At 40.0% G+C, this 27,224-nt stretch overlaps 2 protein-coding genes across 2 annotated transcripts; one reads left to right on the top strand and one right to left on the bottom strand.

Annotated features, from left to right (window-relative positions):
• Nucleotides 1-1,488: 1,488 nt before the first annotated feature.
• LOC307013820 (uncharacterized protein) lies at nucleotides 1,489-20,403 on the bottom strand. Its single transcript, XM_079641364.1, has 5 exons — nucleotides 20,307-20,403; nucleotides 19,896-19,951; nucleotides 3,454-3,519; nucleotides 2,733-2,888; nucleotides 1,489-2,096 (listed from the first exon to the last, which is right to left on the bottom strand). The coding sequence occupies exons 3-5, from the start codon at nucleotides 3,493-3,495 to the stop codon at nucleotides 1,677-1,679; spliced, it is 618 nt and encodes a 205-aa protein (XP_079497490.1). The 5' UTR covers nucleotides 3,496-3,519; nucleotides 19,896-19,951; nucleotides 20,307-20,403; the 3' UTR covers nucleotides 1,489-1,676.
• On the top strand, nucleotides 5,542-7,392 carry LOC307046406 (general transcription factor II-I repeat domain-containing protein 2B-like; the record flags this gene model as incomplete). Its single annotated transcript, XM_079692800.1, has 1 exon — nucleotides 5,542-7,392. One exon carries the CDS (start codon nucleotides 5,542-5,544, stop codon nucleotides 7,390-7,392), a length of 1,851 nt encoding a protein of 616 aa, XP_079548926.1.
• Nucleotides 20,404-27,224: the final 6,821 nt, after the last annotated feature.

The following is a 27,224-nucleotide window of genomic DNA, read 5'->3' as shown; positions in this document are numbered from 1 at the left end:
TAACATGAAAAATTACAGAAACTAAGGCTTGGATCTAGAGTACAAGGTCATCCTTACCTTCCATCTATCAGCACTAAAGATAAAGACAAAGCACCAATATAAAAATAGAGCTAAGCTATACTGCCCCTTTCCCAGACCCATCTCCAGAAAGGAAAAAAACAAGTTTGAGAGTGAATTTGAGCTAACAACAAACATTTGGTGCCGGAGTTGGGTAAGATCCTTTCAGGCTGCAGAGTTTACCCTTAAAAAGCTCTTTGGTCTTTGTCAGGCAGGGCATATAAGAGTGTTCCATGAGGTAAACGCCAGAGTCCACCCAGATTCCAGAACAGAGAACAGCTGCCTGGTCAATACAGTTACAGAGGTCCTCTACCTGGACCAGGTATGCAATGGTAGTCCTACTTAAGGTCGTTAAAGTATGGCTTTACCATGACCGTAACAGCATCTACACTGATACCATCTTGGATTATGGGTCAGAGTGCTTAATTTTTCTAACAGCTGATGCTCAAAGGATTGGTCTACATGTGCCTCCTGATGTTCTCAAGAACAATTCAGAGATGACTATACTCTCCATTTAGCAACTGTGAGGAGATACACCTCCATAAGGCCCTCACTCCCTGTATAGAACTCAACATGTAAAATAAATACTTTCTATTACATTTCATAATATATGTATCACTGTCTTTGTGTCTTTTCTCTTTTTAAGAGCACACGTAACGAAAGTTGGCAAAAGACCCAGTATGTGCTGCAGCAAATTATTGAAAGTTTAAAGAGCTAGTAAGATATAGTTTGTCACCAAGCTGGTTCCTGATCATTGGTGACTCGTCATTAGGTCAGCAGAAAGTAATTAAAATAATAATTCCAAAAATATGAAAAAATATATATCTTAAAATATATTTTAAGATCATGTTCAGTCATCTGTTTTGTCTGTACATTGCTGTTTTAGTCTGCGTTCTTTTAATTAGTGTCTACACTGTGCCTATTGAGCCGTGTTGAGCGATGTGGGGCAAGTCCCTCTCTCTGCTGTCAAAATGAATGGGTGCTGTAAAAACTACACTGCGCATGCTCAGAGTGTTTTTGTGTTCAATGTGTGCAGCAATTTTTTTATCACCAGTGGGGCAGTGTGCTAGCAACCCCACCAAAACGTCATCTCATAGTTCAGAGCTGAAAATAACCCAATCATAACCCAGCTGCTGAGTCACTATAGGACAGAACACGCGCTGGGTTGTCTTAACCCATGTGCAGGGCTGGATCATTTTAACCCATGTGCTGGGTTGTTTATTTGACCCAAGCTAGTGATTGAAATTAACTATATCACTGGGTTAAATATAAACCATACATTGGGTTGTTCATTTGACCCAATATATTGATTGAAATTAACTATATTGTTGGGCTAAATAGAATATAATAATAATGTATAATTGTGTAATGAATTATCTCCAAACACACCGTATATATATATATATATATATATATATATATATATATATATATTAAAAAAATGCATTTATTGATAATTTGAACAGCTTTGGCAAATCGCCAACATTCCATTTCCACTATAAAAGAACAATGCATTTTAGCACAATACAAATTCACGTAACATGAAGCATGTGACTTAAACAGCTGAGGAGGATGTAACCTTCCTCACATTAATACATGAAACATGTCTTCCAAGTCCATCAACATTTCCACATTCTTCTCCCAACCTTTGAGGTTTGACTGGTGTTTTTTTCCTTAAATGGCATTGGTTCACGAGCGGCTGAAGAAATCCTACAGTCCGGCATGTTCTTCAGTCCAAGGACTTTGGGGGAAAGCCTTTCACCATCCATTTGCAAGAGCACTTGGTAAATGGTACTACTATGAATGAATTCATAGTAGTACCTTAGCTCTTTGGGGTAAGCCATGTTCAGTGTATAGATGACTCCCAGCATGATGGCACAAGCTCGGGCTACAGATCCAATGTTGTCCAGAATGATTAGTCCTTCAACAAAAATCCCAACGTCGTCATAATGTCCAGGTTCTCCACCCTCCTTGTTGATGACATATATGCCCATAGTAGATTTCTCCAGGTCTCTGGTGACGTCATCTCCTTCGATGTCCTGTATATTTAAAGAAAAAACATGCATTTATTCAATATATGTAATTTTAATGACATACTTTATCGTATACATTTTTTGTAATATTGCTCACATACCTATTAATCCCTTAAAACAAAGCTGGTCATATTGTATATATTTCTGATTTAAACTAAATATGTGTGAGGTGTTTTCAAAGATTTACGTAGGAACCAATAAGCTTGGTGCTGAGTGTCAGAAGTCAGGGAGGATTGACAGATGGACTAAGACATTGTTGATTATGGTCTTTCCATTGGACAATAAGAAAAATAATGAACAAAGCCAACCTCATCGTATAAAGAACCAAGCTGATGGTTTGAAATGCTTTAGTCTGTTGATGAATATCAACATTCATATAAATATGCTCAACCTTCATGCTCCTTATAAGGTAAAACATAATTATCTAAAATTGATGCCTGACACTAGGATCTTAAAACACCACATGTGACTGACAAATGCAATTACAATGACTTACCATATACTACATTCTAGTACCTGGCAACTAATCCAGGCTGTTGTGATGCAAATGGGGCTCTATACGGAACTAGACAGGTACATTTCATAAAATTGCTCCATAGAGTATAAGACAATTTGTATAAAAAAGTGTATACACACATTTACCTTTTGCAAGATCGCCAGATGTTTGGCTAGTTTCTGGCCAACAACTCCTCCATTCTTCTGGAAGACAGATGTCAGCAGAGTTAGATGGCTGTCCAACTGCGCCATGAAGGCTGTTTCAAGTGGGATAGTTGTTATGCGCTGGAATTCAGCATGTATCTGTTATGCAAAAACAAAACGACAGAACACAAAGAGCACATTCAAACATTGGTGTAATGATATTTTGTATCTACTGTATTATTAAAGGATAGATTTTAATTTTGACCTCCTCATTAACCAAGTCCTTGATAAGATGTGTATTGGTTTACAGTGTGTTCTAACCAGTATTTCAATTAATCTAAGGTCATTGCAAGGAATCAAAACTAGACTTGTAAGCTGTATGGTTCGTTTAAACCTTGCTAATACTTTTTTTAATTGACAATGGGTAAAATGTTGAGTTATAAAGTGAAAACCCCAATTCCAGCAGCAGCTGTTTTCTTCAGACAATCAAACAGATAGAGAATAGCTGGTGAAGAAAGCAGAACATTGAGCAGCTAAAGAGCCAAATACTTTACTAAGGAGTTGGTGCAGAGCATAAACAGAACTAAAAGATAGTGAATATTGGACTTATCAGATGGACAGAAACACCATTTCAAATGTATGATCATGTTGCTCTGTATCAGCTCGATGTGTACAGTAAATAGGCATTTCACCATACATTCACCATGTGAAATATATAACTTACCTCATCAATATGGAGTATTGTGGGTAAGGTTCTGTTCCCCATCACACCAACATCAGATAGCAAAACCTGCAATAAAAATAAAGATGAGCAGAAATTAAAATCATAATGGTAAATGAAAAAAGTTAATTGATTGCCAATGATTACTAACTTGTGTTAGGCCAATGACTCAAAATCCTACAAAGTCCTTTTTTTTTTTTAAATAGAGTCTAAATATGACTGGATGTGATGCACTTTTGCTAAATGTTTAGACAAATTGTGACCTGCTCTATCGAAATCAGTCGCATTGACCCGAAGACACATTTTGAACACTGTTGGAAAGAGGACATTCCTAGCTTTCTAATGATATCAGGATTGTTTTTGTACACCAAATATTAAGCGAAATATGTCACATTATATAATGACTGTCACCGAGTCATCATTTTGAGAAAAAGGCCTTCAAAGTTTTCTCTTCTCTGGAATCCATCGATCTGATTGATTATTAGCAAAGCAAATGATGAAAATACTACGGAGGGAAGATATTTTCATTTGGATTACTGGTCTGGGAGAAGCTCGCGAGTGTGTGTGTGTATGTGTGTGTGTGTTTGTGTAATTTTGCGTTTGTGTGTATTGCGTTTGTTTCCCGGGGAAAATCCTCACGAGAAACACCGGCTGTTGTTATGCCTGCTGTGACGTTAAGTTACTCCGTTCTCCGCTTGTAATTATGCCGTTACAAGCTTCAAAGTTGTATTTATCATCTGAATTTGACGACACAAGTTTAATATTCTGAAAGCCAAGACTTTGTTTAATTGAAATCAGATGAAAACAAACTGTAAAGGACCCTGCCGTGTTATTTATGATTACTCTACGCTTACATTCATAATGTCAGCCAGAGGGAGGGGGGGCGGCGATGCGGAAGAGCAGATTGCCTGTCATCTTCCCTTTACAAGCTTAAAGAATGTATTTATCGTGTGAGTTTGGAAATAAAAGTTTCATATTCTGAAAGCCAAGACTTTGTTTGTTTAAAATCAAACAAAACCCCCGAACCCCGAAAAAATTGTTTTTTACGCAAATCCACGTTTATTTTGAAATGAGCCGTTGCGACTTCCAAATGATTTCGATAGAGCGGGTCACAATTGCTTGTGTGCCCTTTAGGGCTGTCCCAAATACAATTTTTCGGGCTCCGGATATTCGGTAGTAATCAGCAGCGAATATTCGAATATTCGGTGCGGAGAGATTTGTATTTTTTTTTTATAAAACATTTAAAAAAAAAAAAAAAAATTCAAAACATATTTTTGGGGAAAAAAGGTTTCATAACACGCTCCGAATCCGAGACACCTGACATAAGCAGAAGCGCAGAAAGAGCATACTATTACGATTGATATTTATTTATTGTCTCAGTACTCGCAAACATTAAAACTAAATGTGTCCTGTTAACTGTGTTCGTTATTCTCCCGACCAGGAGAGAAGCTTTAAAAGGAGACTAAATGGAGTCTCTGTGAAAGTTCAATTGGGTACTTTAATTAAAAAAGGCGCGGGTTGGTCACAAGCATGATATTGTTCAGTCAGACAAACAGCTGTGATCCGCTCCTCGATAGGGAAGAGAAGAGAATGGATCTCTCCTCCGGTGCTGTTATATATCCTCTGCTGGCTCCTCCCCGCCAGCCGGCTCACCTTGTCTCCAATGTCCGTTATTGCATTTAAACAGAGGATAGGTTCTTTTCACATTCAATATATGCTTAACACGCCGTTTCTCCTCATATTCTCTTTCATCACTTTTCATTTAACACATTCTAAACGCTATAATCAATACTCTAAACCAGCGATACTCAACCCGCGGCTCGCGAGCCGCATGCAGCTCTTTTAAGACTAACTGCGACTCTTTTAAGTCCCACTTAAAAAATAAAAAAAAAATAAAAAATCTTTGAAAAACGAAAAACAAAGTCAGAAGAATTCATCAACATTTCATTATCACTCACAAGTCACACATCAGTCGTCGCCCCTCCCCCTCTGAATAGCCAATCAAATATTATGTCAGGTTTCGCGCTCTGATTGTTTCGCGCGAGATAATTGCTACGTCACACTGGGAAAACTATACAGCAGTATGCAAAAATGGCTACGACTAAACGGAAATATGAAGAGGAATATCGAACATTTAAAGAGGACTGGGAACTGGAGTTTTTCTTCGTCTCCACCGGTTCGGGAAAATGCACCTGCCTGCTTTGTGACAACATCATTTCACAATTTAAAAGGTCCAATTTGCAGCGCCATCACGACACAAAACACCCGAAGTTTAGTACCGACTTTCCGAAAGGTGGAGAGCTGAGGGCGGAAAAGCTGGCTAGACTCAAACAGAACCGAACTGCTCAAAAAAACTTTTTCCACACTAATACGAGTGAAAGAGCGACAGAGGCATCCTACAAAATCACACATGAACTGATGAAAAAGATGAAGCCATATACTGATGGAGAAATGGTGAAGGACTGCATACTGCTGGCTTGTTCAACGTTGTTTCCTGAGAAAAAAGACCTGGAACGAGAGGCCAAAAAAATGCAACTGTCGGATTCTACTGTAGCTAGGAGGGCATCAGACATTTCAGAGAACATTGCACATACTCTTAAGGACAAACTGTCATCCGCTGAGTTTGTCAGCCTTGCAATGGACGAAAGCTTGGATGTCAATGACACGCCACAATTACTAATCTTTATCCGGGCGGTCAACAGTAAGCTTGACATTACAGAGGAACTGCTTGACATGGTTTCACTGAAAAATGGAACAACGGGCATTGAAATAAAAAACGCTGTGCTGGAAACATTACAGAAGTTTAACATTGGCCCAGAAAAAATCACAGCATTCACGACAGATGGCGCACCGGCGATGCTTGGTAAGAGGAACGGAGCCGTGGCCTTGATGAAAGAGACGCTTAAAAACGGCGGGGTTGCTGCTGAGGGTATTTTCTCATACCATTGTATTGTGCATCAACAAGCCTTGTTTGCTAAGTTCAAATGTCTGAATGAAGTGATGGCAAATGTAATCGAAGTGGTTAATTATATCAGGGCCCGTGCAAGAAACCACTTAAATGTTAAACTGCTGTGTGAGGAGTTTGACACTCACTATGGAGATTTGGTGTTACACACCGAGATCAGATGGCTGTCTAAAGGACGTATGCTTGCACATTTAATGGACTTGATTGAACCCCTGAAAGCCTTCATTGTCGGCCAAGGGGAGACTTCCCGATTTTCCTTTTTGGATGATAAAGAGTGGGTGCTGTCTGTTGCGTTCCTGTGTGACATTACGCAGCACTTGAACGAACTTAATCTCAAGATGCAGGGAAGAAACAAGACCGTGTATGAGCTCTACACGGCTGTCAAAGTATTTTCTGACAAACTGGATGTACTCGACCAAAGTGTCCGTGGTTCTGATTACCGTTTCTTCCCCACCGTGCAGAAAGTGATGGCGAGGCATGCAGACGCTCTCCTGACCTGTCAATCTCAATTCTGTGAGGTGCTAACTGAGCTCAAGCAAAACTACACATCCAGATTCCACGACTTCAAGGACCATAGCAATATTTTTCTACTTGTAAAAAACCCATTCCTGATTGAAGTCAATGAAATGAAGCAAATAAGCGACCAGCTCGGACTTGTGCAGCTTCAAATGGATTTCGTGGAGTTAAAGAGCTCAGATGAACTTCAGCGTCAATTTCGGATTACAGATGTCGTGGACTTTTGGAAACTGGTGGGGCATCTACCAAATATCTCCAGACTGGCAAGACGCATCATCTCAATGTTTCCGTCCACATACCGGTGTGAAGCAGCATTCTCTGCGCTCACAAAAATAAAATGTCGCAACCGAAACAGATTGAGTCTGCAGCACACAACAGAGGCCCTCCGGATCGCCGTTTCCAGCGCAGAGCCCGACTTCAAATCACTTGTGCGGCAGAAGGAGTGTCAGAAATCACATTGAGTGTGAAGTAAGGTCAACATTACTCTTCTGACAACCCCTGCTGTGTATAATCTGCTGTTATATGGACTGTGATTATCAGTAAACATGCTGTCTGTTATCTGTTGTTTTGTGTGTTTTGTGGTTGCAGTGAAAATAAGAAATCACAGTTATTGCACTGTACATTATGCTTTTCATTCTTAAGTAACATATTACTATTATCCATATTCTCAAATGCATAAAGGTTTCAGGGAGGAAAGGAGCGTTTTTGGATTGTGGCTCTTGCAAAAATATTTTTTCGTCAATGTGGCTCCTGATTAGGACAAGGTTGAGTACCACTGCTCTAAACAATACTTCTCGGCTCGTGGTTTCCGGTCATTCTGGATGTTGTCACATGCTACTCTCGTCTGTAAACAATAATGTATTCAAATAAACTGTACCTTCATTTAATATTCAGCATGGTAGTATCTCGACATCTATAGTTGTAGTGTTAAGTCAGTAGGCTTCGGTTTGCACCACTCTATATCATTTCGCTACTAAATTCACCTCTTCAGGAAATCGTATATTAGCCACATGCTAAATGCTAACCGTAGATGAAGGATTTTCAGAATAAAAGCTTAACTGCTTGTGCACAAGAATTTCTGGTTTTTCAGTATAAAAGAGTATTAAAACTGACGGCATGTTTAAACTACATTTCCCCATTAAAACTTTGATTTTAATTTCTAACAGTCCCACCTAAAAGGTTTGTATAATACTGAAATCAATGAGTTATTCATCTGAACTTTGCATATTACATATCTCATATTAACAAACATACAATCAAATGGAATGGTTTTACAGCCGGCTTTACAAAAATACAAAATAAATTCTTGTCTGTGTTCAAACATAAAAGTGTTCCCTTGTGCATAACTTCTAGTGTTTACATTCAATATCATTCTTCAAAATAGCAGCAATGGCTTGGTATCAGGACATTTCTTCGTCCCTCCTTTCACAGAAACCGTTCTCATACCACGCTCAGTGTTAAGGCACTTGTTTTTACAAAGTGAAAAGAAACAAACCATTTTAGAATAGCAATGATTTTTACAACATGAGATCCACCATATTAGAATAGTATAAAGTAATAAAGAATAAAATAAAATATCTTGGATTGGCAAAGTAAATTGAAAAATAAAAATAAACTATCTTGGAATAGTGTAAAGTAAATTGAAATGGATTCACTCCATTTTAGCATTTTATTTTGCTCACTTCTTCACATGATTTCATCATGTAAAGAATCACATCAGCTGGACATTCATTGATCAATCTCATCTCCGAACATCCATATCATTTAAACTAACTCATCATTGTCATCAACATCTGAATACGGGGGTTGGTCGTCTTGTTCTGCTAGCATTTGTAATTATCTCCTCATGAGAAATTTACCCTCCCTCCTTTCATACCATTTAAGGTATGAAAGTAATATGTTCTCTAGAAGGGGCCGTCGTGATCAATCGGTACGTTCTACTCTGGGGTACGGCATTCTAGACAGTCATTTCTGGGAGAAGATTTTGGTCAGTTACAACAGTTGTAGAATTTCATCACTTAAAAGTTCCTACTAAGTACCTTTGGGTGGTCTGTTCTAATGCAGTGATAAAGTCCCTGAAATGGTGTGAGAACCAGTGGAATATCAATAACTCGTTATACTAATTTATTTTCAATTCTTGTCTACTTAAATAGCTATGCTAACCCCTTTAACAGTGTGTGGAACCTTGGGTGCTAGAGCATGTGATAATTACTCCCTCCTTTAACAAGAACTTTAAAACAGAAGTCATTTCATTAATGGTTTGCAGTTCAATTCAGGAATTTACACCTATGGCAGATATGTTTCTCCTTTAAATAACATCTCTAAAAGTCAGGTCATCACTGATTGAATGGATGACCTTTAGGAGCTGGTGGCGCTTGTCTTTTAAAACTCATACTCTGGTGCCGTGCGCTCCCTCTGAAGCTGCAAGTAAGATTTAAAACATCTGCAGGGTGGATCGAGCGACCCCTTCTCCCTGAACGATATTTGTTGTAAAATATGCACCATCACAATGAGTGATCCAAGGCCCCCCATGTATTACTCCCAATTATATTAGTTTTTTTTTAATTAAAATGTGCAATCTCTCTTTTGTCTTTTTAAAACTCTACATCTTGGACAAAAAACAACTGTTATTTCCACCTTAATCTTCCCTCCTGAGGTAATAACCATGCTACAATGGAGATATCAATACTTTAGAGTGGAATACTATCTTTGGCTTGGTACTAGCTCTACCTTTAACATTTTCCATACAAATAAAGATTTGTCTGCTTTTATAGAGTGGTTACTAAAACCATCCCTTTAAACTGTAGGTCTATACTGTAACAAATTAAATCTTACCCAATTTCACACATGAATAAAAAAACTCTTAAAGAATAATTTGTTCATATGATGAAAAGATTGAATAATATGTTCTACCCTCAGTGTGTTTTTAGGGTTATTTAATAGTTTCCTCTTTCTTTCTTTATAAATTCACCAATTGATTAATTCATGGCTAATAAACCTTTTTCTTTACGTATTTCTCGTTGGTGAATAAGTGTGTTTATGTGTAAACTCACTCACTCCCGTTTTCCTTCTCTCCCCCTCTGGTTGTCAAGCCACGACCCCCTCACGTTCTGCCGGACCATGCCAACTCCTCCGGCCTGTCTTCTCCTCCGTTCACCTTCTCCTCAGTCCATCTGCGCTTGGATCCTTCCGGTGTAACTCTTTTCAGTGTCCCATCTGCTTTGCTTTTCATCTCCTCCTTTACAGTCTCTACTGGTTGCATGGAGGGCATATTCTGCTCTCATGTCCCACACTCTGCTCTTGTGTCCAAATCTTGTGGCTCAGCTCATGTCCTGTGGGGGACCGATGAGAGTGTGCCTTTTATGTCACCTGTAGTTCTGGATTCCTCAGGTGGAGATGGTTCTGGATAAAGTCTTGTCATTGTTTGTTCAGCTCTGCTTCTCTGTCTGTTCGATGGAGGAGGAGGAGTCTTCTGTGGTGAGGTCTTTTGTCTGCTTGGAAGTTGGGATCGCAGCGTTCTGACAGGCGGAGATAGAGAGAGAGAGATCTCGGGACGCATTATCTATAGTTAACACACTGAGGTAAAATAAATCCAATCTTTCCCACTCTATTTTCCTAACCATACTATCTTTCTTTGATGTTAAATGTCATCTAAGCCCAGTTAATGTTTTCTAATAATTGTACCATATCCCTAAACATTGTTTTCCCCCACTGTAACATGTTTACTCCAATTAACTCTTTCAGGAAACCACTTTCTTCCATACATTTAAATACCTAGATGCTTCAAGCACCACATATTTCACACACTATAAAGGAACGTCTCCATATTTTCTCCATCACTTTAAATCTCACAGTTATTTAGAACATAAGTAACTTTGGTGACTGGACATATCTGCAATGTCGCCACTGTCTGCTAGGAAATTTTGTTCATAGAGTTTGTACGTACAAAGCTGTACTTTTGGGTTAGTAGCCTGTTTCAACTGTAATCATTTTCAATAATTCTACTCAGGTCACCGGTCGGTTGTTCATAAACTTAACAGGTGGTGTTTCTGGTACAGACTAAAACATGGATCCAGTGTATTTAGAGATTCCCCTAATCTGTAAATCCCCATCACTTACATATCCCGATCACTTAAACCCATCTCATCATTTGATACAAGAACTGCATATAGGGGGGGTGAATCATCTTGATTATAACCGCCTCTTGTTTGGGAACGAGTATTTCTAACTCCTCCTCTTGTTGCTCAGCTGATCTTTTGTCTCCTAGGATAAGTGAAAGTCTGTGAAAAGCAGCTGGAGTCTTGTTAATGATGTGGGCATTCTCTATGAGTGAACTAATGGTTCCATGTTTTACTTGATATTGTACTCCCCTTCCAACCAGAAAGGTGCCAAGTGTAATGAGCACAATCAACAATGCTATTCTGACTCTTATCCCTAGGGGACCCCACAATTGGTTTGGCTTTGTTCTCGTCATCATCTCTATTTTATCCCTGCTTGTGTCCGTTACAGAATTTAAATAATGAGTCCAAAAATAACATACAAAAAATTGGACTCTTTTTCAGATGTAAAACAAAAGAATTGGTTTTCACATTAATGTACAATCTATAAAAATCTATAGACAATTTGTCTTTTGAGCTGTTTCTATCTTTATCTTATTTCTATTTATTGTTTTATTCCAGCTCTGCCAAATCAGTCCTAACTCCCAATAATGTTCTGGAAGTTGCCAGTGAAGGGTGACAATGTGTGAGGTGGTGTCAATTTGCTCCTTTTTCTTTACCTTTAAACCGGAGCGCGTGTGAAGTTTGTTACAACCTTTCACGCTTCCGTCCACCGGGGATGAGCCCACTGTCTTTTGTGAACCTTCACCCTCACCCAATCACCTGGCCGAACAGGAGTCTCTTCTGGTGTCTCGTCTGCTATCTCTGTAGTTTTCCTAGCCTGCTGTGTAGACAAAACTTGCATAATATTACTCAGAGTTCTGACATATTCATCCACTTCTATTTGTCTAATATCTAAAACTGGACCACTCCCTCCTTGGAGAAGGCCCAAGCTTTGGCATACCTCTTGTTGTTATGAGACCTATTGTCAACTACATGTTATTATTTATTAACTACGTCACTGAAATCAACATATCTGTATAATCATGACACTCCCTCCTTTGAGCATAAAATGCTCAATTAATATTGCAATGATTACCCTATTATGAACAGGACATGTAAAACCCATAACGTTGCATTAAATAAATATAAATTCTCCGTTTACCCACAAAGCGTACAAAAATATCATATGATGTATGGCTTTCTGATGGCATAAATGCATATTCACAAAACATTTACCATTAGCACTTCTAATAGTTTACTTGTTTCAATAATGGCTTTTGTCATGGTATTATGCATCATCGTTGCTGCGAAAAACAATACCCCTGGTGTCGCTAATGCATCTCAATAACTCTAGGATTAGAGGATTGGTTGACACTGCTGAACTAACATATGATAAAATAATCTGTCTCCAAACTGGAGGGAAAATATGAACTATTCTCACAGAGAGTGACCTGCATGAAGGGCTGGTGCTCCTCACTCATAATGAGATATTGCCTTACGCACTACACTATAAATCAGTAAAGTTACTCAAGAATAAATAAATAAAGACTGATTCTTGAAACTGTTGTAAAAACCCTACAACTTCTTCATCCAAGCTCTCAATCAGTGTTATGTTATTTAATCTGCGGCTCATGCCTTAAAACAGATACTTCAGACCGATTATAAAATTGTGTTTATGAGAAAAATGTAATCTGACTCCATAAATCACATAATTGTTTGATTAAAAACTGCACTTCTGGCTAAGAATAAATGAAGTTCCCCTTTAAACACAGCCCCGGTCTTCTGACGGGGTCTATCTATGTAATGGCTGGAAAATGTTGGGCCAGTCTCTGTCGCTCCGTCACAGTTCTCCCACTAACAGTCACTCTCTAGTTCTGCTGGGTTCTTGTTGACTTCTTCACTGGTTTGAGACAAGCGACCCTATCGGACACCTCCCTTTGTAGCCAGACTTCACCACAGCAGAATCGAGTTTCTGTTTTCAGGTCTGGACAGCTTCACGTCAGGTGTATCGCCGCCCCTTGCATATTTTGGGTGGAAGCCCGTCTTCTTGACCTCACTAGTTGTGTGGACACAATAGTTTTCTGTGTGGGGGAACAACATCACTTGTAATCTGTATCCTTCTCATAATTACAAAAATAGTCTGCTAAATGTTCTACTCTGCTACTTCTAATTGGTGGATGCTCTGTGTAAATGCAAATTCAAAGCAAAAGGAGCAAATTGAATTTGCATTTCACGAAATGGCGATTGCCCTGTCTTTGTTTTTCCACATGTGGGGTGTAAACAAGATGGCACCCGATTATTTCGCACTCTGACCTGTAGACAAAGAGATTTGTCCATGCGGCTCTCAGGTGGGAGTTTAAACAATGGCTAGGTGATCTTTAAACGAACCGTAACAAAGTAAACCACTGGTGTGGTATTATAAACCCTGAAATACAAGCCAAAACAACACTTAGTTTAAAATAAAAACATTTCTATCGAGTTTACTATGAAAAAATGGCTACTATGAAAAAATGGGCTTTATCTTATTGATATCATCACTTAAAGTTAGGAACCCTTACGCACTAGCTATAAACCTGTTCACGTAATATTTGACTTTATAGTCGACTATGGGCTTTATCTTATTGATATCATCACTTAAAGTTAGGAACCCTTACGCACTAGCTATAAACCTGTTCACGTAATATTTGACTTTATAGTCGACTATGGTTAACTGTTGCTATTTGGACACGCCAAACCGGGACCAATATGGAGACCTATCAGCCACTGATAATAGACCGTCGTCTTATTACTGCACTGCTGTTGTAATTCCGATTACCGTAACCCACCCGCAATATCTTTTTTAAACAGAACAGTTTTAACCACTGATAAAGGCTTAGACCTTAACCAAGCCTTTCTTGAAAAGGACTTTCTTTAAAACACTGACTTCGGTCTTAACCCTGAGTTGATTCACTATGCCCCGCTGGTTTTCACTTACTCGGCCCTCAACCGATTCGCTATGTCTCCAGATCTTAACAAAAAATCGTCAAATGGGCTATATACCCTTACGTCATAGGCTAAATAACTATTAACGTAACAAGAGACACCTATGTGAAAGCAGCAAGGCACCTATCCGAAGTACAATGTCCACACACTATATATTTAAAATTCAACACCCACACGTGGTTAAAGCATGCAATGCAGGGTTAATAGAACAAAAGAAAGTGTGAACTCACCCTGCTTGTGACAAAACAACGCCTCGTGGTTTTAGAGTGATTATTTTATCAATTTGGGTTGTTTTAACATTAAAATGCACAGCTATTTTCAGGATCAGCCGGCTGCCGTCAAACACACAAATCTAACTTTGCCTAGTTTAACTAGTGAAGAATCTTTGTCATAACAGGCATCTTCTTACCGATTGATTTGAGCTCTTGTGTGTCGAATGGCTGCAAGCGTCTCCAGGAAACAGCCGGTTGGTTTTCTCTCCTCGGTCAGCGAGATCACGTCAGGGAATTCACCAGATTGTTAACTGTGTTCGTTATTCTCCCGACCAGGAGAGAAGCTTTAAAAGGAGACTAAATGGAGTCTCTGTGAAAGTTCAATTGGGTACTTTAATTAAAAAAGGCGCGGGTTGGTCACAAGCATGATATTGTTCAGTCAGACAAACAGCTGTGATCCGCTCCTCGATAGGGAAGAGAAGAGAATGGATCTCTCCTCCGGTGCTGTTATATATCCTCTGCTGGCTCCTCCCCGCCAGCCGGCTCACCTCGTCTCCAATGTCCGTTATTGCATTTAAACAGAGGATAGGTTCTTTTCACATTCAATATATGCTTAACACGCCGTTTCTCCTCATATTCTCTTTCATCACTTTTCATTTAACACATTCTAAACGCTATAATCAATACTCTAAACAATACTTCTCGGCTCGTGGTTTCCGGTCATTCCGGATGTTGTCACATGCTACTCTCGTGTGTAAACAATAATGTATTCAAATAAACTGTACCTTCATTTAATATTCAGCATGGTAGTATCTCGACATCTATAGTTGTAGTGTTAAGTCAGTAGGCTTCGGTTTGCACCACTCTATATCATTTCGCTACTAAATTCACCTCTTCAGGAAATCGTATATTAGCCACATGCTAAATGCTAACCGTAGATGAAGGATTTTCAGAATAAAAGCTTAACGGCTTGTGCACAAGAATTTCTGGTTTTTCAGTATAAAAGAGCATTAAAACTGACGGCATGTTTAAACTACATTTCCCCATTAAAACATTGATTTTAATTTCTAACAGTCCTCTGGAGGGTAACTGTAGGGTCTGCTGTATTGTTGAGGATGTTGATGGCTGGGATGCGTGGGGATGCACACAAGTTATTATTAGGCTGAGCAACTCAACTTTATGCCATTGCCTTAGCCCCAGATGTTCCCACATTACTCCTATTATTTTCACTAATCGGATAAAATTAAAGAAACTAATATAAAAAAACAATTTGGTTGCTTGCTTGCAACTATTTTCCAAGCAAAGTAAGTGCACGTTTTTATCATGTGTAACGTTATTGTTTAAACGGTGGATAAATCAGCTTCATCATGGCAACTTGACAATAAGCTAGGCTACTACTTACAGCATCCAGGTGACTTTTCAGAGTTGTTGTTCCACCGTGGTAGGCCAGTTTCTTATTGCATATTTGGCACATATTGTTCTTACCGTCGTCCAATTTAAAATGGTCCCACACAGCTGAAGTCTTCGGCATTTTGTGGGTGAAACGAGGTGAAGCGAGGTGAAGCGTGCCGTTTGCGTTCGTGACGGCCCGTCTACACTACAGGCATGAACAAATCTTGAAGCTGGGCGTGTCTGAAGCTTGGCGATTTTTTGCGAGCAACCAATCACAGGAATCTCCCGCCCCCGACATACAAAGCAATAGCAATGTTAAAACGAAGTAAACTGGATATAAACTCTCCAAACAGGCGAAAAAACGATCAGTTTCACCCACTGTCTCTGCCACCTCCCTCCATGCCTGGTTCCTCCGGTTTGTATCCCGGTAAATAGTTCCGGTCGTAAAGAACCGGGTGATTTGCTACCGTAATATCTCGTTTGGAATATGAGGAAATGAACTGCGGTCTGGCTCTCCCAGCTTGCACGCGGTTTGATTGGCTGCACTTGCACTGGCGGGATTTGCATAAACGGAATTTGATTGGCTGATGCTCGTGATGCTTGCAAAGCCATGCCATGCTCCCCACAATGCAGTTCGGCGAAGATTAAAAATCTTCTACGTCACCCCATTCAAGTGAATGGGCGAAGCGTTGAAAGCATTTTTTGATGCCTGTAGTGTAGACGTACCGTGACGGCCCGTCTACACTACAGGCATGAACAAATCTTGAAGCTGGGCGTGTCTGAAGCTTGTCGATTTTTTACGAGCAACCAATCACATGAATCTCCCGCCCCCGACATACAAAGCAATAGCAATGTTAAAACGAAGTAAACTGGATATAAACTCTCCAAACAGGCGAAAAAACGATCAGTTTCACCCACTGTCTCTGCCACCTCCCTCCATGCCTGGTTCCTCCGGTTTGTATCCCGGTAAATAGTTCCGGTCGTAAAGAACCGGGTGATTTGCTACCGTAATATCTCGTTTGGAATATGAGGAAATGAACTGCGGTCTGGCTCTCCCAGCTTGCACGCGGTTTGATTGGCTGCGCTTGCACTGGGGGGATTTGCATAAACGGAATTTGATTGGCTGATGCCAAGCATCGAGCCTCAAAAGTTGAACATTGTTCAACTTTTGATGCCGATAGATGCTCGTGATGCTTGCAAAGCCATGCCATGCTCCCCACAATGCAGTTCGGCGAAGATTACAAATCTTCTACGTCACCCCATTCAAGTGAATGGGCGAAGCGTTGAAAGCATTTTTTGATGCCTGTAGTGTAGACGTACCGTGAGTGAACGCGATGTCAGGAGCACAGGCTGAGATTGTATATATTTCCGCATTTTAACATTGCAATATCAAAAGTATAAATATAGTATAAGAATATGGCAAATCGCCTTTATTAATAGCATACATTTAGAAAAAGAATAATAATAATTTGAGAAAAAAAATTAAAAACGAATATCCGAATAGTGAAATTGAAACCCGTATAGTTGGCCAACGAACGAATATTCGGATAGTCGAATATTCGGGTACAGTGCCCTTACATGCTCAACCGTTATTGCACTTGATGGAAGGGAGAAGCTTTTCTAAATTCTTTCATTGTACATGCATATTTGCCAACCTTTAGACCGCATTTCAAAATGCAAAATTGGGGGGGGGGGGGGTCGCCGGAGCTGTTAGATTAACATTAACATGCTTATTGTAGTTGTAAGTGCACTGCCTCTTGCGGCCTGTAGCACCGTCCTTGATGGAGCATATGTGTGGGCTGGACCTGTATTTTACAGGAAAGGAGTGAGCAGAGAGTAGAGTAGTTGTCGATTCTTGTTCTGTTTTCTGTGAATATCTGCCTCACCCTCTCAGACTTTGAGTTGCGCGCGCTACTAAAGAGACTTGTTACCATGGAAACTAAACAATGGTGTAGCTGCATTAAAGTCAGAGTGGAAACAGTCGTGTGTAAATCTGATTTTGTCAGAAATCGGGAGAAATGCGGGAGAAATGCGGGAGAAATGCGGGAGAAATATGACCCCGGGAGGAAACTGGGAGGGGGCAATGAAATCGGGAGTCTCCCGCGAAAATCGGGAGGGTTGACAAGTATGTGTACATGTATAATGACATTAAATGATTATATTCTATTCTACAGCAAAAAGCAATAAATGATTTCTCACTTTTGGCAAAGAGCATTGTCCACCTCAAGACGGGTAACATTTAACCACACCTCGGAGCGCTTAGTTCTCTCTCCACCGTGTGTTAGTGATGTGTCGGTCGCGAACGAACCGGCTCAAAGGGCCGGCTCTTTTAAGTGAACGACGGGAGCCGGTTCGCGCCCGCGAACGAGCCGGTTCTTCTTCTTTTTTTATCGGAGGGATCTAGATCGGCATGAAGGCACATTATGCAATGTGCAATGTGCACATTATCCCGCTTATTACATGGCCACATTCTCAACAAAGTAACGACATGACTCCCAATATTAATTGAAATGCTTTTATGGTTTTAGAAAATAATTTTATTGATTTAAAAAATAGTTGTATGTATTTATTTAAATTGACATGCATCCGCTAAAGAAAAATAGTCCGTTGTTACTGTTTGAACTAACGTAGTAACGGCAGGAACTGCTTCGATAGTGTTTTTAAGGAGCTTTTTGATTACAGATTTGAAAAACATCGTTGCTTGCTTTAAAAATAGCACAATTCATTATGTCAAACCTTGGAAAGTATATAGATATCCTTGTCCTAATGCCAAAGTAAATATCAACTGAATACGTGTCGCCGTTTGATGTCTATGTCTGGACCGCTGCGTAAAAAGGAGGGTTTCTGCCCCGTTGCTTCTCTTCTTACTTCTATAAGAATAAAACACGGAGGAGGGAGATCTCTTTTTCTCCCCCTCTTCTGAGAGCCCAGCAGCTGATCTCAGAGCATGCTCCCCTCTCCTGCAGGGGGGCGTGGTCAGCTGCAACTCACAGAATCTGCCTTTTCTTTAAAAATAATTTTAAAATGTCGATACAGTAGCCCCTTTTTTTAAATAGTTTTTATAGGTGTTGCTATCTGTTTTGTGTAGCGTGGTTCTACAAGCAAGTCAGTGCATTCATTGGGTGGTATCAGAGAGTTACAAGGGTCTGTAAATGCAATGAAAACATTTGGCCACAGCAAGTCATTTATATTAAACGTGTAATATTTACTTTTGAATACTTCAGTACAAAGGATGTATTGATTAATTTAAGTGATATATGTGTACACATAGGCTATACACATCAAAACAGGGCTACATTTGATTTAATTAAAAGGTATAATATGTGGTAAACTGAAGAGCCGTTTGGGAGCCGAAAGAGCCGGCTCTTCCTGGTGAGCCGAGCCAAATGATCCGGCTCACCAAGAAGAGCCGGAATTCCCATCACTACCGTGTGTGTGTGTGTGTGTGTGTGTTGTTGCATGCACGTAGCAGCCGCGTGTGTGTAAACTGCCCCGCCCCCTCGCACACAGACGGGGGAGAGATCTCTCTCGTCTGGATTGGAAAGATCAAAAATACATCATAGACGCATTTTGTCTTATTGCATATTATAAACAGTTTTGGCGAAACTAAGATTGAAATATAATATTTAAGTAGCAATAATACATATGACATGTCTTTTTTAAATGTCTCAAGTACCGATAAACAGACCGTCCTGCTAGAGAGGTAGTACTTTCCTGGGGAGAAAAGGTTCGTGGGTGTGTCGGCCACATTAACAATTTCTGACTAACTTATGGCAACACAAAATAATACATGGGAGCGGTGGAGTGATGAGGAGGTGTTGGCGCTTCTGACGATTTACTCGGAAGGCTTCAGTAGAAGCTAGTTCCCAACTCCGGGGACTTCCGGCCGGGGACTTCGGGTGGCAGTATAGGCCGTGAAGCTGGTGTAGTGGGGCCGACACACCCACAAACCATTTCCTCCTCAGGAAAGTACTAACTCGTTAGCAGGGACTATCTGGGGGTGAAAATAAGGTTAGCTCGAACTAGGGACTAGTTCCAGATCCTTTTTGGTGTGAAACCAAATCTCCCCCTATCGGCCTAGTTCGGGGGAAAAGTACTCTGGTGTGAAAGCGCCCATAAAACCAAGATTATATATAAACGTTAGCTGCGGTAACATTAACCCCTTGCCGCCAGAGAGTAACGTTACCAAAAGCACCCTTACCAACGTGATTTCACATGTTTAGTTGTGTCCTAATATTACCACAATGATAAGAACAAGTTAAAAAGAAACATACTTACAGCCGGTCACAGTAGGAATGGCCAGTATATAAGCCAGGGCAGAGGGGAAGGTGAAGCTACAAAAAAAGCATAGTAACAGGCAGTAAACATTCAACTTGTATTAGCCACAAACTAATAAGAAAGTTTAACAAGACAAAGATTGAATTTATCACCTATTTAATTTGAAAGCAGTATCAAGTTATCTTATAATGTTAATAATGCATGTTACACTTCAATTAGGTTACTTAAACATTACTACACAACTAAGCTAGGTTAACAGTAGGCTCACAGTTAGCTAGCTGCTGTAGGCCTATGTTAACGGTTGCTAATGTTAATCTATCAAAACACACAGTCGATAGCGTTAATGTTAGCTATAAAGCTACCTGTTTAAGTATAATATAATACACCCAAGGCTATAAATGAGCTACTTACTTAAAACGGAGAGCCGTGGAGAACGTTCACCTCACGACAGCGGAGCTACGCAGGCAGTCCAGTCCTTCCGATTCCGAATGGAAAATGGAGGGAAAAGTGGCGGGCTGCTTGTGTATGCACATGCGCAGACAGGACAGTATATGTGGTAATTAAATTGTACATATATTTTTCTAATTAGGCTACTTTCAAATGAATGAAATGAGCTAATTTTAAACAGTGACAATATATGTTAAGATTAATTAAAAAAGATAAGAAAGATGCAATAACACATTCAAATCTATTAAAAAAGGCTAGATTAAAACATGTAACATCTAAAAGGGGTCATAATCCGTTTTTTCAGTGTGTTTTGATGTGAGAAATGACAAAAAGATGGTTCCAGAATGATTCAGAAGTGGGAAAATGAATAAAGCAACCTCTGGGTTAAAAATAACCCAGGCAGGTGTTCAACTGCAATTGAAGCCTAATAACCCCTTTGACCCAGCATGAACAACCCACCAGTTACAGTACCCAAATAACCCATAATTATGACCCAGCCAAATCAACCCAGCAATGTATTTATAGAAATAACCCAGCATTTTTTAGAGTGAAATTAATGAAGTTGACCATCTATTTCAGCTTTGTTAAGTTCATTTTAAGTCATATCTTTTGTTGATCTTCTGTGTTTTGCCTATAGGCTATTGCTCTGCTGGATCAATTGATATTGTGACACAGTATTGTTAACATGACCCACCAGTGCAGAAATACCCGGATGTTGACAAGCAAGCCTCTATCACGACTTTTGGTTCACTATAACACACATTTGTGTGGAGAATTCGAAGATTTTTTAAATTCTTGTCAAGCAAATGTATATGTACTAAACATAGGCGGCGCCTGAGGCTCAGGTTTGGGAAGGCTAAATAACTTTTTTTTGCCTGATACTGCCCGCCTCCGGCGTGTATAAAAAAGAGATCAACTCAGTGAAAGCACCGCCTGCTGACCAATCAGAGCTCAGTATGCGGAGTTTAAATCTATCAAGTCATATTACAGGAGAAAGGAAATACAGTTTAAACTGCCGTATGCAGAGAAGATGCCGACGTGTCGCACTCATCATTCATATCACATCATCAATCAGATCATCAATCATATAATATCATATCATTTCCTTATCTGAGTCAGCTTCTCGAGCCGTATCTGTATGGAGCTATTTAAGGGTCATAAGTTTTGATCATTCAAAAAAATACAATTTATTTGAAAGTTCAAGTTTTTATCCTGAACTTTGAAAAATACAATGATGTATTCAAAATAAAAAAAAGTATTTGAAATAGTTTTTCAGGTTGAATATTATTTTGATTCAGTTCAGCAATTTTTTTTGAATAATATATTTATTTTCAGATTTCACTTTTATACATATTTTGATATTTGAATCCTTATTTCTTTCAGCACAGATTTTTCATTTTCAGATTCAAAACAATTATTTTTTCAGTTTCAAATCTTGTTTTTTCAGGTTTCACATTGCTTTTCACCTTCAGATCGTTTTTCACTTTCAGATATTTTTTTTTTGCTTTCAGAACTTTCTTTTTTTCGCTTTCAAACTTTTGGCCCTGATTTTGCTTGGGGGGACGGGGCTTACCAAAGAGTAGTTTGGCATCCTGAGTGACAGGCCTCCCTCTGTCATGTTGCCTTCATGGATGTTAGAACACTGAGACCAGCGTCAAAGCTCCGTTAAGCGAGCTGTTGAGCATCGTAGTTGGCAACAATCAAGTACAAATAATCTGTGTTAGAATGTGAAATTACGTATCCGCAACGAGCCAGCAGGTTGTTCTGGTGGACCTGACGCCATCCCCCGCTGTCTCACGGAGAGATACCGCAGGTCCTTCCTTCCTGCAGCGGTCAGACTATACAACCAGCACAGCCGGCCCTGCAAAAAACAACACAGACTATAACACCTCTTGTTGATAAATACCAACTATGTGCAATATTTGCAGTATGTGCAATATATATATGCCGTTAAAAACTGTGCAATATATACCTGGCTGCTAAATCCGCAGAACTGTCACAGGGTGTGTATTATGTAAAATGTGTAACTTTAAAAATATATATAATGTCTTTTTTTTAATCTTTAATACTTTTTGTATGCATGCTTTAGGTAACATTAAGCTGTCTTTGGCTCTTGTCTGCTGTAACAATGTATCCCCTGTGGGACTAATAAAGGTATTCAGATTCTGATCGCAAAAACCAAGCCAATACTATGCTGCGTTCATGGAGCTACGTGGAAGTGGGGAAGGACAACGCTTGATTGCGGATACCTGATTTCAGATTCTAGCACAGTTTATTGCTCTTATACCTTGATTGTTGCCAACTACGATGCTCAACAGCTCGTTTAACGGAACTTTGATGCTGGTATCAGTTTTGTTTACCACCAATCACGGGAGTATTGTGTATAGAAAGTGTGTAGTTGTATTACTTGCGCTACCTAACATCCATGAAGGCATCATGACAGAGGGAGGGCTGTCACTCAGGGTGCCAAACTACTCTTTGGTAAGCCCCGCCCCCCGAAGCAATATCGGGGTCAAAAGTCTGAAAGCAAAAAAAAAGATCTGAAAGCGAAAAAAAAGATCTGAAAGTGAAAAACGATCTGAAGGCGAAAAAAAGATTGAAACCTGAAAAAAAAAGATTTGAAACTGAAAAAATAATTTGGGGGAATCTGAAAACGTAAAATCTGAAACTGAAAAAAACAAGTATTCAAATATCAAAATATCTATAAAAGTGAAATATGAAAATAAATATTTTATTAAAAAGAATTGCTGAACTGAATCAAAATAATATTCAACCTAAACATTTTTTTCAAATACTTGTTTTTGTTTTGAATACAACATTGTATTTTTCAAGGTTCAGGATGAAAACTTGGACTTTCAAATAAGTTGTATTTTTTTGAATGATCAAAACTTACGACCCTGAAATAGCTCCATATATCTGGCCGTGCAACACTTACATTGTCACATACGGAATGCAGAAGTATTATTTTAAGCAACACGAAACACTCAACTCAAATGTAATTAAAGTCAGATCCACTCGTGTCTTAGATGGGGCAGTGATATCATAAAACTGTTGTACGCTTTCAAACACTCAGTAGTTTATTTATTTTTTAACCAGTTGTTCTGTATTCACCTTGCAGGTGCAAAACTATGTGGCTTGTATCCTGGATTATATGTTTAAATCATGGATGTTTAAAGTTCATATTTGTCTAATATTAGTTTACTTTTCATTCATGAAGTATGACGCTGCGCTGTCAGTGCAATTGTCCCTGTTTGTGATTGTTCAAATGTAGCTAACCCCGCACCTTTCACATGAACGCGCTCTCAGCTGGAGAGAGAAACCCTGGCTTGATTTACCGAGTTGATAACCAGCGTCGTAGGACCACTTAGCGAGATCTCGTTTGTTAGGGTTAGTTAAGATAACTCAAACATATCCAGGGTCTGTTGAACTGGCTTCATAGTACAGCAGCGCTAATGTCAAAGACACAAACATAATACATTATATTTTTATTTTACCAGGATGCAGTGACAAAAATATTTGGGAAGGCTAGCCTTCCCTAGCCTACAGTACCCGCCGCCCCTGGTACTACATATGTTACTTAAGAGGTTTTAGATTGGCCAGTGTCCATGTGAAGTTATCGTCATCTCTCGGCGTGAAAACAGTATTTCCCGTGTCGGCGTTTTCATAGTAACGTGGTTGCTAGGGACGCAGCTCTCGCTGCCGGAAATGAGTATTCTCGTCACTGTCCAACACATTCTCACTATCAACTCGTCCTATTATGTCAGGATCCCTTGGCGTCAATATCAACGCAGTGGGAGGCCCTTTAGCGTCGATGTTGAACTATCAGGGAGTCCCATTGACTTGCATAGAGCGACACCCCCTCCCCCTCTATCGGAACCATGGATAGCCAGCTATTTATTTACGTGTTTAAAAAAGCACCAGAAGCTTATATATAAACATCTACGTTTTTCGTGTCCCACAACTTTTGTACATATAAAAACTCCACTGGTCCTGATACAGTCGCCTAGGAAGAAGAATCATGGTGGTTTCAGGAGGAACCTTCACCTGTAAGTGGACACATCACTGTGATAGTCCAGCAGGCCCACCTCATACCTGAAGACCACCCCTATAGACCAAACGACCTCCAGATATCTACTTGTGGCAGGGGCCGTTTCTCAATCTCGAGGATACTGGCTTGGTAGTCGCATACTTCCAAGTCACTTCCTTCAGAAACGAAGCAAGTATGCTTCAAAGCCACGGCTTCGGAAAACGAAGAAGAATGGAACAGGCTAACAAGTGTGCCACTCTCTCTAACGGTTTCAACATAAACTGTACCGAAAATAAATACCTCACGATGTCTATCTAATTATGAACTTGCTTTACTTTCACGGAACACATTTTTGGTGATAACAAATGTAACAAAGTAACATATTTACCAACACATGTTCTACGCCACTATACTTACATTTAAATGTGTGCTGCGTCGGTTCAGCCATTCTCCGCAAGGGTTTTTGAAATTGGTCTGTGCGCAAAGCATTGTGGGGATTTTAAGGACGCAAAGTCTACCCATGTGCAGCCTCGACATTTTCCCCAAACCAAGGACGCGGCCTCTGTGGAATTCCAAGTATGCTGGACATTGGAACGGTCCTGCTGCGCCACTTGATGACGTAGCATCCTTGAAATATTTGCTTGGAAGCCAGTGTCCTCGAGATTGCGAAATGGCCAGGGACTCTGGCTTGGAACTTCCATGTAGCCTATGCTGTGCAATGTTTGCGTTTCAAAGAACTGTCACAAACAGTGGCGGACTGGCCATTGGGGCGTTTGGGACGAATCCCGATGGGCCCGTACTGAAGTGGGCCAGTCGGACGATGTGGGCCGGTCGGATAAGTCACTATTATCTGATCTGGTTTGGACCTGCCTTCCAATCCACAGGGATGGACTGCTTTGGACCATTTCAGGTCTAGGTGGGGAGACGCAGTGAGAAAAAAGGGGACATTGTTCATGGTTCTGACAACTAGGGCAGAACACTTAGACACCAGGACTGCCATCGATGCCGGTTTCATCCTGATGGCCCAAGGGATAGTATTTGTGGTGGAGCTTGTGAGAGTTCAGAGGAATCTGCTAACCTTTTCCCCTGGCATACAGAAACAAAAAAAAAAGCTTTCTGGCTGAACTTCATGAAGACCAACAATTTGGCAAAGCTTGGGATGTAGAAATCCGCTCAGTCATGATGGCTCTATATAGCTCAGTGATTTCCCAGGCAGCAGATCCGATAACAAAGAAAAGTCGTCTTGATGCCAGACGGCCACACGGATCATTACCACATGTTGTGTACAGAGAAAGAGCCCCTCTGAGCCCTTCAGTCAGAGTCGCTGGCACCATTCATAAGAACTTGCTGACCACCTGTTGCTGTGAGGCTGCTGCTCCTCCAGACATGTACTGGTTGTATTTTGCTTCTTTTCTACTTTAGCCTGCTTCCTCAGATGTGTTGTAATCCCCATCTTTATGTGGACTTAAGCTTTCATTTTGTAATAACAACCTGCCTGCTGCTGTTCTGCTTTTTGGTCCACCTCCCTGCACCATAGTGTCAGACAAATGGTGCACTTAGTAGGAGAAAAAGAGATGCCAAATTGGCCAATAAATGAAGTCACCACGTACCCTGGGATGGAAGCTTAACAATTATGAAGCTGCTTTAGATCGCAAAACAGAGAAGCTTCATACAGTATCAGGGACACCTTACTTCTTCCTTCTGTCTGTCTGTACCTGTGTACTCTTATGTTCCGAATAACCCAGCTTCCCCCAAATTTCTTTTTGGTGTCTAGATCTACGCCTGGATCCTGAGTCCTGGATCCTGAGTCCTGGATCCTGAGTCCTGGACTTCGAGTCGTGGCTGAACATGTCTCTGTGGTCCTGCCAGACTCTCACCATACTACTTCCCTGATGGCTCCCACAGGATTGTTGACATCCTTGTGGATTCATCTTCTTATTATAGACACATGCATTTCCAAACATTTGGTCTACCTATGTTGTAAATGTATAATCTCTTTGATTTACACACGGCATCTATTGCAGGTCTGTCCGTCCTGGGAGAGGGATCCCTCCTCTGTTGCTCTCCCCGAGGTTTCTCCCATGTTCCCCTTTAAACTGTGGAGTTTCTCCAGAAGTTTTTCCTTGTAGGCTACGATGTGATGGTCTAAGGACAGAGGGTGTCATATTGTCATACTGATATTCTGTACAAACTGTGAAGTCCACTGAGACAAATGTAACATTTGTGATATTGGGCTATAAACATTGATTGACATTGATTGAGTATCTCAGGGCCCTTATTGTGGAAATGCAAAAAGGCAGGAACAGGTACGTCTTCGAAATAAAAAGACTTCTGGTCGAGCTGAATGCAAAAACAACTCTAATTCTGATTTGTAAGTCAGTAGCAACAGACATCACACCTCTACATTCTAGGATTCATTCCTAAATTAAATGTGCTGGTGTTTAAGAGGAAGTGGTTACACAATTTGATCAGATTTTTTTTAAATATACTGTATATATATATTCAAAGTTATAAAGACCAACATCCTTTCACGACATATATAAACATTAATGCAATAAATGGTCCCTATAGTTCGTTTAAGAAAGTTAAAAGAGATACATTATTAGTTATCCTTTTGTTGTCCTCTGTGACGGAGCGGATCACATGAGTGACTGACTCCGCCACTGACAGCCGACACACACACACACCAAACATTTCCTGCTCTCTTCCTAAAAAGGAACCGTGCAATTTATTATTTATTGTGCGTTTGTTAATTTGTTAAATGATTATGTTAAGAGGTGGTTAACCGCATTTATGCAGCATTTATAGTAGTTAATTTAAAACCAACACAACCTCATATAATTACTCTAAATGCC

The sequence above is a fragment of the Notothenia rossii genome (genome assembly GCF_949606895.1).
Source record: "Notothenia rossii genome assembly, chromosome: 7".
NCBI classification, from domain to species: Eukaryota; Metazoa; Chordata; class Actinopteri; order Perciformes; family Nototheniidae; genus Notothenia; species Notothenia rossii.
This window is presented reverse-complemented; position numbering and strand designations above follow the sequence as displayed.

Coding starts and splice junctions, on each gene's coding strand:
- LOC307013820 (XM_079641364.1), bottom strand. CDS start 3,495: ATGGGGAACAGAACCTTACCCACAATACTCCATATTGATGAG. Junction 2,889..3,453: donor CAATACTCCATATTGATGAG/GTAAGTTATATA, acceptor TTTGCATAACAG/ATACATGCTGAATTCCAGCG. Junction 2,097..2,732: donor ATCTGGCGATCTTGCAAAAG/GTAAATGTGTGT, acceptor TTAAATATACAG/GACATCGAAGGAGATGACGT.